The sequence below is a fragment of the Hyperolius riggenbachi genome, chromosome 12 (assembly GCF_040937935.1).
Source record: "Hyperolius riggenbachi isolate aHypRig1 chromosome 12, aHypRig1.pri, whole genome shotgun sequence".
In the NCBI taxonomy this organism is placed as follows: Eukaryota; Metazoa; Chordata; class Amphibia; order Anura; family Hyperoliidae; genus Hyperolius; species Hyperolius riggenbachi.
In genome coordinates, this window is record NC_090657.1 from 223,230,143 (window position 1) to 223,249,102 (window position 18,960).

General features: G+C 48.4%; 1 protein-coding gene across 1 annotated transcript; it reads right to left on the reverse strand.

The window, feature by feature from the left end:
- Positions 1-335: 335 nt before the first annotated feature.
- LOC137540724 (thymidine kinase, cytosolic-like) lies at positions 336-11,322 on the reverse strand. Its single transcript, XM_068261857.1, has 7 exons — positions 11,228-11,322; positions 6,989-7,020; positions 6,610-6,723; positions 5,377-5,470; positions 5,209-5,298; positions 4,109-4,228; positions 336-1,947 (listed from the first exon to the last, which is right to left on the reverse strand). The coding sequence occupies exons 1-7, from the start codon at positions 11,291-11,293 to the stop codon at positions 1,756-1,758; spliced, it is 708 nt and encodes a 235-aa protein (XP_068117958.1). The 5' UTR covers positions 11,294-11,322; the 3' UTR covers positions 336-1,755.
- Between the last annotated feature and the right edge of the window lie 7,638 nt (positions 11,323-18,960).

Consider the following 18,960-nt stretch of genomic DNA (forward strand, 5'->3'; position numbering starts at 1 on the left):
GTATGCTAATCAGGCAATCCAAAAGTTAAAATCTCCCTTACTTTTCTTGTTCATTAATGATCATTCCCCAGTTTACCTGACTTATTTTGTACGTTGCCGCACAAAGGAAATTGCAGGGCATGCTGGGTTGTCCTTTTTTGCTTCTGTACATTAGTTTAGTCTGAGGGGAAATAAAGAAGCAAAAAAAGACAACCCAGCATGCCCTGCAACTTCCTTTGTGCGCCAACGTACCAAATAAGAGTCAGGTAAACTGGGGAATGATCATTTATAAACAAGTAATAGAGATTTTAACTTTTGGATTGCCTGACTAGCATCCCTATTACTTGTTTAGCAGATAAAAATAAAGAATTGATTTTTGATTTTATGCCCCGACAGTTACACTTTAAAACACTAGCTTTCAGTTTAATTGAGGCTTCTGTATCAAAAACAACATTTGTTTAGTTTGAGCAATAAAAAAAAAAAAAAAGTTTATTTGGTTGTAGAGCAGCAGAGATTGAATTAGGCTGCTGATGACAAGTCTCCCAGCATGCATCTTGGTGGTCACATGATCAGGAGCCCAGCCAGAGAGACTTTTCTTCACATTAGTAAACACTGAATAACTACGAATCCTCCCATGCAGAGCCCAGTCATTCTATCAGCTTCAGTGAGAACCTTGCCCTTGAAGCAAATCTGTTTATCTAGTCATCTCTGGACTAAAATAGGATAATCGGGGCAATAGACTATTTAGCTGTTGCATATTTCCACTCTGACAGGGCAAAAGCCCCATTCAATAACACCGCATGGTGTTCAAGCACATCCTGCTCCAGAAATAGAAAGGTCTAAATATGATCTAATACTGAGGTCTCCAAACTCTGTAATATAGTCTACAGGAGGCCAGACTTCTACCGATTTGGCGACTGACCACCAGAGTTTAGTGGCAGGCACTAGAACTACTGATTTGTTTGACATGCAGTTTCCACAGCCACTTTCAGTCATGTGTTTTATTCAGCAACACTTTGTATTGATCAGCTTTTTGAAATTATTCCTTTAGGGGACGTTTTTTACATGTGTGTGCTAGGAACGATTGCACCACAGCCGAAAAGTTGCATTGCGCATTATAGCCACGCCCAAAGAAAAACAAGGTGACCACGCGACTGCTGGGAGTGGCCAGGGTAACGCACTGCAGCTTGTGCATGCATCACTTCTGCAACGCCCAGAGCACATCTGTCACATTGCACCACAGGCAGTGTGTTAGGTCATTGACAATAATGGCCACAACTAAGGAGAAGAGTACCAAGACACGACGCAACACAGTGAGTGTAAAGGAGGCCTAAAATGTGAGGTCAGGCAAAAGACATATAAAACAAATATACACAAACACATAGCACACCATCCCAGCTTAGCCTGAAGTCATTAACCCTCTGCAGCCATGAGCAAAAATTCTCCTTATATGCAATTTTCCACTGGCCCAGAAAGTAAGAAATTGAGCCTATTAAATAAGCACCTGCACCTTGGTTAACAGCAATTGGGGAATTAAATGGTAACTTTACGTGTGATGTGAATTTACTGGCATTTCCCTCCTCGGTTCAGTAAAGATTTGCTTGTTAGGAGAATGTTTGCAAATTATTAAAATCAAGGAAAAAATTTTCCAGACCAGCTCTCTAGTCCCACCCAGTGGCCGGAGGCTCAGCGCAGCTGCTGTCAGATTCACCTTACACACGTATATGGTCAGGGGCGCAGGTTCTGTGATAGAGGTTTCCGCGGCGATACTGCTGGTCAGGGGCGCTGGATCTGTGATAGAGGTTTCCGCGGCGATACTGCCGGTATGGCGTTGGGGACAGTTAAACGACAGGGTTTGTCCTTCAGAGTATGGATAAGATTCTCTTTGCCTTCCGCCAGATGTGGCTTTCTGAAGTAACACAGCCGACACACAGAGTGGTACTTGTCCGCCCCTCCGATCACCTCCACCTGCAGCGCAGAAACAAGGTTAGAGGGACATGCCATCTTTATGAAGAGAGACCGAACAGTGATTATTATGCTTAACCTCCCCAGCGGTATGGACAGAAATGTCAGTTCAAAAAAACATGCTGTGAACAGTATCAACATACATACACATCAATACTCTCCTGCACTGGATACTAGACCCTTGCTTGACACATTTTGGCAAGTTACAGGAAAAAAAAAGTTTTAAAAATAAATTTTATCACTGTTTGCACAGAAATCCTGTGGAAATTGAACGCTGGGGAGGTTAAAGGAATACTGTGGGGGGGGGGGGGGGGGAGATGAGTTGAACTTACCCGGGGCTTCTAATGGTCCCCCACAGACATCCTGTGCCCATGCAGACACTCACCGATGCTCCGGCCCTGCCTCCGGTTCACGTCTGGAATTCCAGACTTTAAGGTCTGAAAACCACTACGCCTGCGTTGCCGTGTCCTCGCCCCCGCTGATGTGGGGCCAGAGCATCGGTGAGTGGCTGCACGGGCACAGGAAGTCTGCGTGGGACCATTAGAAGCCTCTGGTAAGTTCAACTCATTTTCCCCCCAACCCCTACAGTGTCCCTTTAAGTGAATATACTATGCACTTGCATTATTATAATACAATTTTTTTAGTGCTTTTCTACAAAAACTACTTCAGGCCTATTCACAGCAAAAACAGTGCTGTGTAGAAAACGCATCCAGAAGAGAAGGATTAAGGAGCCAACCCTCGCTTATCTATAACCCGCCCCCCACATCTGTCACACACCCCAGCACATCTATAACCCGCCCCCCACACCTGTCACACACCCCTGCACATCTATAACCCGCCCCCCACACCTGTCACACACCCCTGCACATCTATAACCCGCCCCCCACATCTGTCACACCCCTGCACATCTATAACCCGCCCCCCACACCTGTCACACACCCCAGCACATCTATAACCCACCCCCCACACCTGTCACACACCCCTGCACATCTATAACCCGCCCCCCACATCTGTCACACACCCCTGCACATCTATAACCCGCCCCCCACACCTGTCACACACCGGTGACTAAGCATAATGTTGATCTCAGCTGTGTCACCTAACTGCCACAGCAGAGTAGCTAATTTGTAAACAAAAGGATGTTAACAATATGACTGCTTCCTTGAAACCAGGAAGTAGACACTGCAGATGTATTGCAGGATTTGTATCAGCTGTAACAAAGAAATGTATTCTTTAACCTCCTTGCCGGTTATCCCGAGCTCAGCTCGGGGTAACCTGCGCAGGAGGATTTCTCAGGCCCCGCTGGGCCGATTTGCATAATTTTTTCCCCCTACACGCAGCTAGCACTTTGCTAGCTGCGTGTAGTACGCGATCGCCGCCTCTCGCCGCTATCCGCCGCGCCGCCCCCCCCGCCCCAGACCCCTGCGCAGCCTGGCCAATCAGTGCCAGGCAGCGCTAAGGGGCGGATCGGAGTTCCCTCTGACGTCACGACGTCTATGACGTCGGTGACGTCATCCCGCCCGGTCGCCATGGCGGCCGGGGGAAGCCCTGCAGGAAATCCCGTTCTCAACGGGATTCCCTGCATACTCTGATCGCCAAAGGCGATCAGAGAGGGTGGGGGGATGCCGCCGCTTAGCGGCTATCATGTAGCGAGCCCTGGGCTCGCTACATGATTTAAAAAAAATAAAATAAAAAAAAAAAAAGTGCGGCGCTGCCTCCTTGCCGGATTTTTTAGACCGGCAAGGAGGTTAAAGGTTATTACGCGGTTATGAATCTTTTAGAGCAGAGATGAAATTGAGTTCAGGTCCACTTTAAGAATGCATAACACATTTGCATAAATCTACATAATCTCTGAATTGTTTGCATCCATTGACCATGCTTAGCGATCACATTTCAGCAGCAACCAGGAAAGACGTGCGATAGTGTGAGGAGCCTCCTGATGTATGACACCAGTCTGGGTGGGAACTGACTCCTCCCACCCATCATTTGGGGTCTCTGGATGAGAGCCGACTCATCCCTCCCAGTATTTGGGGCCTGTGGATGGAAACTGGCTCCTCCCTCCCACCATTTTGGGACTCTCGATGGGATCTGACTTCTCCCCCCAAAATTTGGGGCCTCTGGATGGGATCTGACTCCTCCCTCCCAGTATTTGGGGCGTGCTCACCTCTTTCTCCACCCCCAGCCTCTTGGTGTAGGATGCCTCCCGGTAGCACTGCATGCACACGGCGTTCAGCTTCACCACGCTTTCTGCCAACGGCACCAGATTCAGGATGTTGCCAAATGCCTGAGAAGGAAAAGAGGAGACGTGTGAGCTCCAGCATGCTGGAAAGGTCCGGTTCATTGCATCCTTAAAGGAGCCCGCCATGTAAATAGACGTATCCACCATTCCTGCCAGATCTTACAATTATTGCTTGGTATCCCTTTTCCTTCGGTTACAATTTGCCATGAATTCAGGAGAACGAGCCCATGTGACGCTACAAGCCAGAAACTTCAAGGCAACATGGCGGTCTTTAGTGTGGAGAGTAGTCACACCTGCATACACTGCCACCCTTGGCAACACATGCCGATAGGTGGAACCCTCCTTTAAAGCCTGTTTTTTGCTAGGGAAAACTGGCTGTCCAAAATCTGGTCCAGGATTTGATGTGTGCCATCCCTCCTACACTAGACACCCGCCCTGCTGAAGCTCCACCCAGCTCTTTCCTCCAACTCCTGATCTGGGTGCCTGCTGTCCCTCCAGGACTTGATACTCACATCTCTCTGGATCCAGAGGCCTGGTCTTCTCCAACCTTTGGCCCAAGGAGTGCGCAGCGCCATCTCTATTGGAATTCTCTGTTCAACACGGCCTCAGAAGACCCTTGATCTGTAGTTACCATGTCTAAGTTCCTAAGTTAAAGGAACTGCAACTGGATAACAAGACATCCATAAGCTAAAAATTACCTTCAAAGAGTTTAGGGGAAAGATGCTTGCAAGAAGCATCTCTTCCCCTAAACTCTCTGAAGGTAATTTTGGAAGATAACGGTCCTGGAGAGAGTCTCCAGAGAACATTACTGACACTGGTGCAGTCCGTTACTGATCCAGACTATCTTTTGGTTATCGGTTATCTGCCCCTGTACCTCACACTGGTTCTGTTCCCCCAAACTGTCCCATAAAAGACATCTGGCGGGGAACACAGAAGGTCCACCTCCCTAGTCTGATCCATGGCATTGCTCCATAGACTTCAGTTCACAGTGTATCAGATCTCTAGCAATGGCAGGTTCACCTCACCTTTCTTTGGAAGGTGCCGTCCAGAGCTGCTACGATGACTGTCTTGCCTTGGTTGGCCATTTCTTCACAGAAGTCCACCACATCTGGGAACTGCAGAGGAGAGCCGTACATGAGCCACTGGGCTGACAGCCAATCAGAAACACATTAAAGTCGTAAAGAAAAACTCACAAACTGTCCCTCATCAATCCCGATCACCGAGTAGTGCAATGCCTCCGTCGACACTTCGGCCAGAAGACAGGCAGAAACAGCAGACATGGTGTGCCTGGCGGGAAAGAGGCGGGGATTAGGAGGGGGTAAAAATACTTTGCGGCATCAGATTTTACAATCTCACATCGGCAGGAATATGCATAAATTTTTTTTTTTTTTTTTTTTTTTTTTATAAACCCCAAAGTGCTAGTCACATGGTCTATGTGCCCATTTCCAAATCTCTTTTGGATCAGCTCCATGGGAGTTGAACAGCCTTCACCCAGTCTTGTGGGTGACTTCTCTCTGCCTATCTGGGTGGTAGGAAAGGGAAGAAAAATCCAGCTTAGGCTCCTCCCTCACCTCAAAGGCACGGTCAAAGAAAAGGCCACACGTCCAATGCAATGCCAGAGCCATGCAGACGTAGTCAACTTGCAAGTCGGCAATAACAAAACTAAGCCGTGGTGGGGGACCAGAGGATCGTTCCGAGACAGTGCGGGCACAGAGGGATGGCAAAGGACCAAAGTAAGTGAAACTTTTTTTTTAAAGTCATTTTAGATTTCCTTTAAGGAGACTTTCGGACCTCCTTTTTCAGCCGCTATACAAGTTATAATTTGGTGTCAGAAAGCACATAGGCTGCCCCTCTTGGTGATTGGACCAATAAAGAGCAGAGATAGCCAATGGGATGTAATCTTCCAGCATTTACACCAAGCCCAAATATTAGCATGTTGCTATCTGTAATAGAGGGGCCTAGCCATGCTAATCTGTTGGCACAGCAAGTCAGGCTTCGCATATAAGACAACATAAGGTCTTATAACATCGTGGTGGTGCACTTTAACAAAGTAACAGCGATTGTGTATCTGGGCAGTGTTCTCGCCAGTCTTTTAGCCAGGTGCTCCACCCAGCTAGTTTTGGTGAGCACCCGGCTATCATCAGCTCACCTCCTCCTATGCTGTAAGCAGAGTTGTGCACAGAAGCTCTGGCCCTGCATTCTCTCACCCCACCCGGCTACTTTATCATGCCACCCAGCTAGAAAAAAAAGTTTCTATGTAGAACATTGTGGGCAGAGCTTAGGAGAAAGACAAACTCATCTAAAAAAAGCACAGTACTTAATAGTTTCTAGACAAGCTAATTTAACTCAAGGTGAACGTCAGCAAATCGTAATGTTTAATTGTGAGACGCTGCGCTTAGCAGCGAGGAATCCAACGCAAGGCTTACCGATCATGTGTTGCGAGCTGCTCGGAGTTGTACCTGGTGTCCTTTGCGTATTTAATCACCATACACTTATACTGTGCGATCTGGAACCTGCGCACCCTTCGCATTAACTCCGTACTGTAACGGCAAAGGGGAGGAGACACTGGGTCAATTGACAGGTCGTATCCCATCATGCACTGCGCACGACACGCTAACATGAGCTCTGACCGTCAAAATTTAAGTAACTTGAGGATAAAGTCAACATAAAGGTGCATGAAGTTAACATACAAGTGCTTTGAGTCCTATGGGAGATAAGCGCTATAGAAATGTTATTGTAAAAATTTGCACCAACTTGAAATGAGTAACATCTCACAGAACGTGCCCAACGAGGGCAAACACTCACCTTTTCCCTGAGAACATTGGCCCAAAAATCACCTGAAATACAAAAAAACAGAAACACTTATTTCATGTTCCTCCTCACAGCCTCCCTCAGCAAAAAGTCAAAATTACTTCCATTATAAGTCACTCCAAGTTGATGAAAAATTCAAACACCTTGGAAAAGGACCAGACAACATCCGATTGGTTCAATACCAAGCTGCATAACATTTACATCAACACAAGATTCATAGAATCTCCCTGGCAATCCCTGATAAAGTGGATGTTTGGATGCCAGGGCTTACCGTCTCCCTCGCTGGCAGACAGATTCATAAAGCAAGTTCCAAAAGACTGCACACCTTAAAGGACAACTGAAGTGAGAGGCAGATGGAAGCTGCCACATTTATTTCCTGTTAAACAATACCAGTTGCCTGACAGGCCTGCTGATCCATTTGGCTGCCGCAGTGTCTGAATCACAGCAAGCATGCAGCTAATGTTGTCAGATCTGACACGGTCACAAACACCTGATCTGGTGCATGTTTGTGTCACTCACAGATCCAGCAGCCCTGATCTCTAAGCCACACCCCAGAGGCTAGCCTGTGCACAGCTCTCCCATCATGTCACTCACAGATCCAGCAACCCTTATCTCTAAGCCATACCCCACTCCAGAGGCTAGCCTGTGTACAGCTGTCCCGTGACATCACTCACAGATCCACCAGCCCTGATCTCTAAGCCACACCCCAAAGGCTAGCCTCAGTGGCGTAGCTAAGGAGCTGTGGGCCCCAATGCAAGTTTTACAATGGGGGCCCCCCAAGCACTGTATAAATAACAAATGATACGGCGCGCCGAAACCTATCAATGGCAAATACAGTGTCAGAGGTGCAAGAAGGGGACAGGGGACAGCTTGTTAATTATTAACACTATTCAAAGTATCTATAGAAGTTATTGTTATGAGCACAGGACCAATAGAGAGCTAATACTGTAGTTGAGGGAGGGCCCTTCGGGGCCCCTCTGGCCCAAGGGCCCCGATGCGGTCGCTACCTCTGCACCCCCTATTGCTACGCCCCTGGCTAGCCTGTGTACAGTCCAGCAGCCCTGATCTCTAAGCCACACCCCAGAAGCTAGCCTGTGCACAGCTGTCCCATGATGTCACCCACAGATCCAGCAGTCCTGATCTCTAAGCCACACCCCACCCCAGAGGCTAGCCTGTGTACAGCTGTCCCATGACATCACTCACAGATCTAGCAGCCCTTATCTCTAAGCCACACCTCACCGCAGAGGCCTGAGTACAGCTGTCCCATGGCATCACTCACAGATCCAGCAGCCCTGATCTCTAAGCCACACCCCAGAGGCTAGCCTGTGCACAGCTGCCCCATGATGTCACACAGTTCCAGCAGCCCTGATCTCTAAGCCACACCCCAGAGGCTAGCCTGTGCACAGCTGCCCCATGATGTCACACAGTTCCAGCAGCCCTGATCTCTAAGCCACACCCCAGAGGCTAGCCTGTGCACAGCTGTCCCATGACATCACTCACAGATCCCGCAGCCCTGATCTCTAAGCCACACCCCACCCCACCGGCTAGCTTGAGTACAGCTGTCCCATGATGCCACTCACAGATCCAGCAGCCCTGATCTCTAAGCCACACCCCACCGGCTAGCTTGAGTACAGCTGTCCCATGATGCCACTCACAGATCCAGCAGCCCTGATCTCTAAAAGGTACGTACGCATACACGTACGTCTGATATTTTTAAACGACTTATTGTTCAAACCAGTAGTTTCAACAACAGTTTGGCGTGTACAAATGATAGACTGATAGCAGAAGTTTCGACTCATCGGCTTGGCCGATCCGTGAACTAACCGTCGTTCAAACGACAGTTAGGTCCGTACATGTGTACAAATGTCTCGCTGTTTGAAAGTCTATTAGTTTGACACTAAGGGCCCTTTTCCACTAGCAATCGCTAGCATTCGCGCTGAACGCTAGTGATTGCGATTCAGCAAAAGAAAAAAAATTCCCGACGATTTCCCGACGTTTTCGATCGCGATTTTGCTATGCTATGCACTGCATAGCAAAAGCGAGGCAAAAATCGTTCCGCGGCGCGATCGCGATCAAGTAAAAAACGAATCGCGTTAGTGGAAATTACCTACCGCGATTCCTATGTTAAAAAGCAAACCATATCGATTTTAAAATCACTAGCGGTTTGCGGTTTTGCGATTAAGCCATCGCAAACGCTGTAGTGGAAAAGGGCCCTTAAAGACATTCAAACAAGTTGTTTAATCAGTCATTTAATCTGGTCCATTGTTCTATCCTGCCCATTACCAAGTTGGTTAAGTCATGTTAATTAAGTAAATTAACATATTAAACGACTTGTTGCTCAGTATGTACATGATGTCTGAACGACTTGTTTCAACTACAAGTCGTTCAAACGACAAGTTGTTCAGAAATATCAGACGTGTGTACACACCTAAGTCACAATGACAAAAGAGTTCATCATTCTCACGCACAGCTCACCAGACAGAGGCTGTTCTATCGTGTGCCACCTGCTGTCCCCTCCTCCCCACACCGATTGACTACAACATGTCTGTACAACACTCATCCTGTGCAGCATCAGCCTAACCAATAAGCCACCATCGTTAGGAGTGACACCGGATGTGCATGCATGTGCCCGTAACCCATTAATAATACTGTATACATCTAAAGCCAACCTAAAGAGAATAAACGCTAGTGAAGCAGTACCAAGGCTGGCTTTCCCCATTGTCCTGACTTCAAAATGGTCTCCTGCAGAACTCAGTTTCTATCCTGTCGTTTGGTTGAATCGTTGGTGGCTCGGGAGTGAATACTGCTTTGACCAGACCTCCCTCCATGACTGATCGCCCCATACCAACATCACCCCATGTCTGTAGCAGCAGGATAGTGTGCTGGGCTCTGACACAGGAGACCAGGGTTGGAATCTCAGCTCTTCCTTATCGGTAAGGAAATCTTGGGCAAGACTCCCTAACACAGCTGCTAGTGCCCTAGAGCACATCCCAGGAGAATAATACGATATAAATGAGTCTTGTCTATCCCTACTGTATGTGGCCCAGGATCTCCATATGCCTTTCAATCACCCCCTATCCCTGTGTGACCAGCTATCCCCCATATATCCTCCAATCACTCCCTATCCATGTATGATCCAATAACCCCTCCCATCACCACCCCCTATCCCTGCATGACCTGCTATCCCTATATACCCTCCCATCACCCCCTATCCCTGTACAACCAGCTATCCCCATATATTCTCCCATCACACCCTATCCCTGTATAACCAGCTATCCCCATATACCTTCCCATCACCCCCTATCCCTGTATAACCAGCTATCCCCATATACCTTCCCATCACCCCCTATCCCTGTATAACCAGCTATCCCCATATACCTTCCCATCACCCCCTATCCCTGTATAACCAGCTATCCCCATATACCCTCCCATCACACCCTATCCCTATATGACCAGCTATCCCCATATATCCTCCCATCAACCCCTATCCCTGTATAACCAGCTATTCCTATATATCCTCCCATCACCCCCTATCCCTGTATAACCAGCTATCCCCATATACCTTCCCATCACCCCCTATCCCTGTATAACCAGCTATTCCTATATATCCTCCCATCACACCCTATCCCTGTACAACCAGCTATCCCCATATATCCTCCAGTACTTATCTGTTAGCCGGGCGCATCCGGCAGGTAGCGACAAAACTCCACCAGAGTTACATCTTTCCCTACTATCCATGTCGGCCTGGAGGGGGAATAGTAATTAGCGCCACCTGCCGGATGCGCCCGGCTAACGGATAAGTACCTATCCTCCCATCACACCCTATCCATGTATAACCAGCTATTCCCATATACCCTCCCATCACACCCTATCCCTGTATAACCAGCTATCCCCATATATCCTCCCATCACCCCCTATCCCTGTATAACCAGCTATCCCCATATACCCACACATCACCCCCTATATAACCAGCTATCCCCATATACCCTATCATTACCCCCTACCCCTGTATAACCAGCTATCCCCATATACCCTATCATTACCCCCTATCCCTGTATTACCAGCTACCCCCATATACCTTCCCATCATCCCCTATATAACCTATTCCCATATACCCTCCCATCACTTCCCGTCCCTATATACCTCCATATACGCTCCAATCCCCCCATCCTCTGCCACCCACATTACAGTGCTGCACAATGCGGAGGCTGCTGCAGACACACATGCACCGACCTGGATCTGCCCCCTGATCTTGCTGGGAGAGCTCGGCATGACATCGGCCACATTCAGGCAGTTCATAGCGGAGGCGGCGGAGCGGCTGCAGCGCGGGAGGATAGAGGGATAAAGAATGAGCGGAAACAGCGCTCTATACAACGTTCAAACTGCACCGCGCGCGGGCTCTGGAACCCGGCCAATCAGCGAGCATCTCGGGAATCCGGCCGGCCAATCAGCGAGCATCTCGGGAATCCGGCCGGCCAATCAGCGAGCGTCACCGCAGCTGGAGGCATTCATTATACCCGGCTGCGTACGTGAGGGGGCGGAGCTAGCGGCTGGCTGGCTGACAGCTGGGATTCCCGCCAAAAGCTGCACTGTGATGTAAATGTAACAATCAGTGTGAGATGCGGAGTTCGGATCTTTTCAATGATCCGGATGATTCGAATCAGATCATTGAAAAGATCCAAATCATTTTACAAGGGAAGCATTCGGGGGTGAAATGACTAGCAGGACAGGAGAAGGGGAGAAGATGGACAGAGGGCAGGGAGTGGACAGAGAAGGGAGGAGGGACGAGCAGAGAGCAGAAATGTTTGTTTGCACACAATACCCACATACAATCATATGCTTTACATATATTTCACCTATATGTTCATCTGTATACTCCCAACTCCCATTCCCCAAAGCATTCCCAGAAGTGAAGTGCAGCTGTTTAGTGCCGAGTGCAGGAGGATCATATTGCACAGCAATCACAGTGCCTGCCCTGTCATAGCCCAGCACGCTGCCTGTAACGTTACTGAGCTGTGCCAAAAGTTTCCAATTTGTTCACTGTGCACAACTACGGACCAGACAGCCTATAATGAGCAGCACATTATAGCCAGTATGTGTGCTCTACACATATCTGGCAGTGGCACCCATGTCCCCTCTCTCTTATCTACCTGTCCCTGCAAGGCTGCCTCCCCTCCAACAGAGCGATCCATCTCTGCTCGTCTGCTTCCAGGACCCCCCTGCACGCTGAGGGGGGCGTGCCCAGAGGCGTAGCTAGGTACAAAGACTATTAATGCGCCCCCAAGGTGAAGATTGCGCCGCGTCAAACAAGGGGCGTGACCAAATAAATGTGGGTGTGGTTATGGGTGGAGCCAAATGTACATGGAGGTTAGCAGGCTCATGCTCACCCACCCTCCCTCAGTATGTACCTTCCAGCATGTTCCAAGACAAATTCAGCAATCATGAGCCCCCCCCCCCCAATCAAGACAAATTCAGCAATCATGAGCAAACATGAGGCCCCCAACATGACCAACTCAGCAATCATGAGGCCCCCAACAAGACAAATTCAGCAATCATGAGTCCCCCAACAAGACAAATTCAGTAACCATGAATCCCCCAACAAGACAAATTCAGCGATCAGGAGGCACATAAATAGACAGCATTTCACATACATAGGCAGAATGCCCCCTTAATATGGTAGACACCTCTCACCTGGCAGCAGTTCCCCAAAATACACTCAATCTGACAGCAGTGGTTCCCCAAAAATAGGTAGCCCCAGGTCTATAGGTGTCCCCAGAATAGGTGGCCAGCGGTATAGATGTCCCCAGAACAGGTAGCCAGGGGTATATGTGCCCAGTATATGTAGGCAGGGGTATATGTCCCCAGTATATGTAGTCAGGGTTATATGTGCCCAGTATATGTAGTCAGGGGTATATGTAGCCAGGGGTATATGTGCCTAGTATATGTAGCCAGGGGTATAATATGTGCCCAGAACAGGTAGCCAGGGGTAGAGAGGTCCACAGAACAGGTAGCCAGGGGTATATGTGCCCAGTATATGTAGGCAGGGGTATGTGTCCCCAGTATATGTAGCCAGAGATATGTGCCCAGTATATGTAGCCAGGGGTATATATGCCCAGTATATGTAGGCAGGGATATATGTTCTCAGTATATATAGCCAGGTGTATATGTGCCCAGTATATGTAGTAGGGGGTATATGTCCCCAGTATATGTAGTCGGGGGTATATGTCCCAGTATATGTAGCCGGGTGTATATGTGCCCAGTATATATAGCCAGGTGTATATTAGAGGTGTACCGAACGGTTCGCCGGCGAACGGTTCCAGGCGAACATTGGGGGTTCGCGTTCGCCTGCGCCAGGCGAACTTTTCCGGAAGTTCGATTCGCCCCATAATGCACTATAAGGGTCAACTTTGACCCTCTGCATCACAGTCAGCAGGCACATTGTAGCCATTCAGGCTACAGTAAGCCCTGGAGCCCCACCCCCCCTTATATAAGGCAGCCTCCGGCGGCCATTACAGTCACTCGTGTGCCTGCTAGAGAGAGGAAAGGGACAGCTGCTGCAGACTTTTTCTCTTAGGGACAGATTAGTTAGGTTCTAGGCTGCTTTGCTTGTTCCTGACTGATTAATATTGCTTTTAAAGCACCCAGCAACAGCTCTTTTCAGAGCTCAACCTGTACATTTTTTTTTCTGACACTTTTGTTGCATGCACAGCCTTGCTAATTGATAGTGTGTGTGCCACTGCCAGCAGCCCAGCACATTCAGTGACTGACTGCCTGTGTGTGTGACAGGGAGCTGCACATTGTACTACCCAGTACTGCATATACCCCAGTACCTGTTGTGTTTACTTAACCCACCTCATCACTGCATATACCTAGCTTTGTGTTGAGTGAACCCAGCTCACTGCATCTAACTACCCAGTACCTGTTGTGTTTACTTAACCCACCTCATCACTGCATATACCTAGCGTTGTGTTGAGTGAACCCAGCTCACTGCATCTAAGTCTAACTACCTGTTAAGATGCAGTGAGGTGGGTTCTCACTCAACACAAGTACCTTTACTGTATACTGTTCAGTGAACCCAGCTCACTGCATCTAACTACCCAGTACCTGTTGTGTTTACTTAACCCACATCATCACTGCATATACCTAGCGTGGTGTTGAGTGAACCCAGCTCACTGCATCTAACTACCTGTTGTGTTGAGTGTGAACCCACCTGGCCACCTCACTGCATCTAACTACCTGTTGTGTTGAGTGAGAACCCACCTCACTGCATCTTAAGTACCTTTACTGTTGAGTGAACCCAGCTCACTGCATCTAACTACCTGTTGTGTTGAGTGTGAACCCACCTGGCCACCTCACTGCATCTAACTACCTGTTGTGTTGAGTGAGAACCCACCTCACTGCATCTTAAGTACCTTTACTGTTGAGTGAACCCAGCTCACTGCATCTAACTACCCAATACCTGTTGTGTTTACTTAACCCACCTCATCACTGCATATACCTAGCCTTGTGTTGAGTGAACCCACCTCACTGCATCTAATTACCTGTTGTGTTGAGTGTGAACCCACCTGGCCACCTCACTGCATCTAACTACCTGTTGTGTTGAGTGAGAACCCACCTCACTGCATCTTAAGTACCTTTACTGTTGAGTGAACCCAGCTCACTGCATCTAACTACCTGTTGTGTTGAGTGAGAACCCACCTCACTGCATATAGCTAGCATACCCCCGAGATGGACAAAATGGACAAACCAGGTAGAGGAAGAGGTAGAGGCAGACCCAGAGGAAGGCCACCAGGCACCGGCAGGTCTGTGGCTGTGCGAGGTGGTGTTGCTGTGATTTCATGCGGACCTGCCCTAAAATACAGTGCTCAGAAGAAGGCACGTGCCATCACTTCCCAAAATCGTGAGGAGGTGATTGAGTATTTAACACAGAACACCTCATCTCCCGCAGCCACCAGCGCTACAACAAGCACCACATCCGCTGCATTTGACACTTCGCAGGAGTTATTTGGTGGTGGTGGTGAAATCACTGATTCCCAGCCACTACTGCAACAACAACAAGAAGGCGCAGGTACACCACCTCATACGTCTGAGTTAGGTGGCGATAGTATGGACGTAACGTGTGTGGATGGGGATGATGGTGGACCACCTGAAGTTGGTGCACTTGAGGAGGTGTCTGAGGAAAGCGCAGCTGGCCAGGAGGATTATGATGACGATTATACGGATAGCACATATGTTCCCGGTAGAGGAGATGACCAGGGGGACAGTTCAGAGGAGGAGTCAGAGAGGATTAGGAGGAGACGACTCCATGATAGAAGCAGAGGGAGCTCGTCCTCAGAAACAGCTGGGGGCAGTGTCCGGTGCCATGTATCGCCAGCTATGGCCAGGGAGCACACATGCCCTTCAACGTCAGCTGCTGCTGATGCCACCGTAGCGCCATCACCCCAGGGGGCCTCAGCGGTTTGGAAATTTTTTCACGTGTGTGTCTCAGATCGGAGCAAAGCCATCTGTTGTCTCTGCCAGCAAAAATTGAGCCGTGGAAAGGCCAACTGTCACGTAGGGACAAGTGCTTTACGAAGGCACCTGGAGAGAAGGCACAAACAGCTATGGCAAGAACACCTGAGGAAAAGAAGCACCCCTCAAAAGACAAGCAGCGGAGAACAACCGTGGCAGCCGTCACAGGGGGCTTCTGCTGCTCCACGTTCCCATGGTATTGTTCGTGGCTGGGGGGGGAGGAAGAATGGATACACTTTTAAACAATTTAAAAATACAACCATCTAAACTTTCAAACAATTTAAAAATACAACCATCTATCGTTTTCAAAAAATTTAAAAAAAGGGCAAAAAAACTTGCCCTCCGTAAAACATTCTTGGCAAATGCTTTCGACTTGGTTTGTCTTCCGCTGGCTCAAGGGTCCATCTGACCACAGATGCCTGGTCTGCAAAGCACGGTCAGGGCAGCTACAGCATGGGTCTCAGCAGGCTCCCACTTCGGGCCGCAATCCAACCTTCATTCCCCGCGGTGACAATGGCTGACTTGCCCTCCGTAACGGATTCCCGTTAAAGGATTTAAAGTTAATTCATTTCAAATACACAGCAGGGCCTCGAAAGTCCGCCTCCTGTATTGTTATTTTTGGTCACTACCTCGGGGCGGGCGTGCATGCCTACCTGCTGCCCTCCTTGGATGTGTGGTGGTAGCCGTTTCTCAGGCTCCACACCGGATTCCATCCCTCATTCCCCGGCCATTACCCGGGGTCACAAATGACAGACTTGCCCGCCTCCATATGATTCTCGTGAAAGGAATGTGGTGTCATCTTTGCCCGCCATAACTGGTTCTCGTTAAAGGATTTAAAGTACATTCATTTCAAATACACAGCAGGGCCTCGAAAGTCCGCCTCCTGTATTGTTATTTTTGGTCACTACCTCGGGGCGGGCGTGCATGCCTACCTGCTGCCCTCCTTGGATGTGTGGTGGTAGCCGTTTCTCAGGCTCCACACCGGATTCCATCTCTCATTTCCCGGCCATTACCCGGGGTCACAAATGACAGACTTGCCCGCCTCCATATGATTCTCGTGAAAGGAATGTGGTGTCATCTTTGCCCGCCATAACTGGTTCTCGTTAAAGGATTTAAAGTACATTCATTTCAAATACACAGCAGGGCCTCGAAAGTCCGCCTCCTGTATTGTTATTTTTGGTCACTACCTCGGGGCGGGCGTGCATGCCTACCTGCTGCCCTCCTTGGATGTGTGGTGGTAGCCGTTTCTCAGGCTCCACACCGGATTCCATCCCTCATTCCCCGGCCATTACCCGGGGTCACAAATGACAGACTTGCCCGCCTCCATATGATTCTCGTGAAAGGAATGTGGTGTCATCTTTGCCCGCCATAACTGGTTCTCGTTAAAGGATTTAAAGTACATTCATTTCAAATACACAGCAGGGCCTCGAAAGTCCTCCTCCTGTATTGTTATTTTTGGTCACTACCTCGGGGCGGGCGGGCGTGCATGCCTGCCCGCTGCCCTCCTTGGATGTGTAGTGGTAGCCGTTGCTCAGGCTCCACACCGGATTCAAACCTCTCATTCCCTGGCCATTACCCGGGGTCACAATGGCAGACTTGCCCGCCTCCACAGGATTCTCATTGTAGCGGTACTGAACAAGAACACAGCAAGTAGAAAATGTAAATTAAAAACAAAACGTAAGCTTTTTAACAATGCCATGGAAAGTTGAGAAGGAAGTCACACATTACCTGACATCACTGAGTGAGGAAGAGCAATCACGCCATGTTGCGCAGTAGTCCAGCATGGCCGTCACTACACAAACAGCTGTTTGCGGTGCGTTACACAGTGAGTTTGGTGTGTCAGTGTGAAGCAGTACTCTAATTACACTCCCTGTTTGATGTATACACATGCAAGATGTTGTAAAGCACTTTATGCCTCCAATTTAGCATTCAATGTGATTTCTGCCCTTAAAACGCTGCTTTGCGTCACATCCAGATTTTTCACCGGGACTTTTGTCATGTATCCCACTCCGCCATGCCCCCCTCCAGGTGTTAGACTCCTTGAAACATCTTTTCCATCACTTTTGTGGCCAGCATAATTTTTTCTATTTTTCAAAGTTCGCCTCCCCATTGAAGTCTATTGCGGTTCGCGAATTTTTCCGCGAACCGAACCTTCTGCGGAAGTTCACGAACCCGGTTCGCGAACCGAAAATCGGAGGTTCGCGACATCTCTAGTGTATATGTGCCCAGTATATATAGTCAGGGGTATATGTGCCTAGTATATGTAGTCAGGGGTATATGTGCCCAGTATATGTAGTCAGGGGTATATGTGCCCAGTATATGTAGTCAAGGGTATATGTGCCCAGTATATATAGTCAAGGGTATATGTGCCCAGTATATATAGTCAGGGGTATATGTGCCCAGTATATATAGCCAGGGGTACATGTGCCCAGTATATGTAGTTAGGGTTACATGTGCCCAGTATATGTAGCCAGGGGTATATGTGCCCAGTATATATAGTCAGGGGTATAATATGTGCCCAGTATATATAGTCAGGGGTATATGTTCCCAGTATATATAGTCAGGGGTATATGTGCCCAGTATATGTAGTCAGGGGTATATGTGCCCAGTATATGTAGTCAGGGGTATATGTGCCCAGTATATGTAGACAGGGGTATATGTGCCCAGTATATGTAGCCAGGGTTATATGTGCCCAGTATATGTAGCGAGGGGTATAATATGTGCCCAGTATATATAGTCAAGGGTATATGTGCCCAGTATATATAGTCAGGGGTATATGTGCCCAGTATATATAGTCAGGGGTATAATACGTGCTCAGTATATATAGTCAGGGGTATAATATGTGCCCAGTATATATATAGTCAGGGGTATATGTGCCCAGTATATGTAGTCAGGGGTATATGTGCCCAGTATTTGTAGTCAGGGGTATATGTGCCCAGTATATATAGCCAGGGGTACATGTGCCCAGTATATGTAGACAGGGGTATATGTGCCCAGTATATGTAGCCAGGGTTATATGTGCCCAGTATATGTAGCGAGGGGTATAATATGTGCCCAGTATATATAGTCAAGGGTATATGTGCCCAGTATATATAGTCAGGGGTATATGTGCCCAATATATGTAGTCAGGGGTATATGTGCCCAGTATATATAGTCAGGGGTATATGTGCCCAGTATATATAGTCAGGGGTATATGTGCCCAGTATATATAGTCAGGGGTATATGTGCCCAGTATATGTAGTCAGGGGTATATGTGCCCAGTATATATAGTCAGGGGTATATGTGCCCAGTATATATAGTCAGGGGTATATGTGCCCAGTATATATAGTCAGGGGTATATGTGCCCAGTATATATAGTCAAGGGTATATGTGCCCAGTATATATAGTCAGGGGTATATGTGCCCAGTATATATAGTCAGGGGTATAATACGTGCTCAGTATATATAGTCAGGGGT

Coding starts and splice junctions, on each gene's coding strand:
- LOC137540724 (XM_068261857.1), bottom strand. CDS start 11,293: ATGAACTGCCTGAATGTGGCCGATGTCATGCCGAGCTCTCCCAGCAAG. Junction 6,724..6,988: donor CCAATGTTCTCAGGGAAAAG/GTGAGTGTTTGC, acceptor TTGCCGTTACAG/TACGGAGTTAATGCGAAGGG. Junction 1,948..4,108: donor GGCTGGGGGTGGAGAAAGAG/GTGAGCACGCCC, acceptor TCTGCGCTGCAG/GTGGAGGTGATCGGAGGGGC.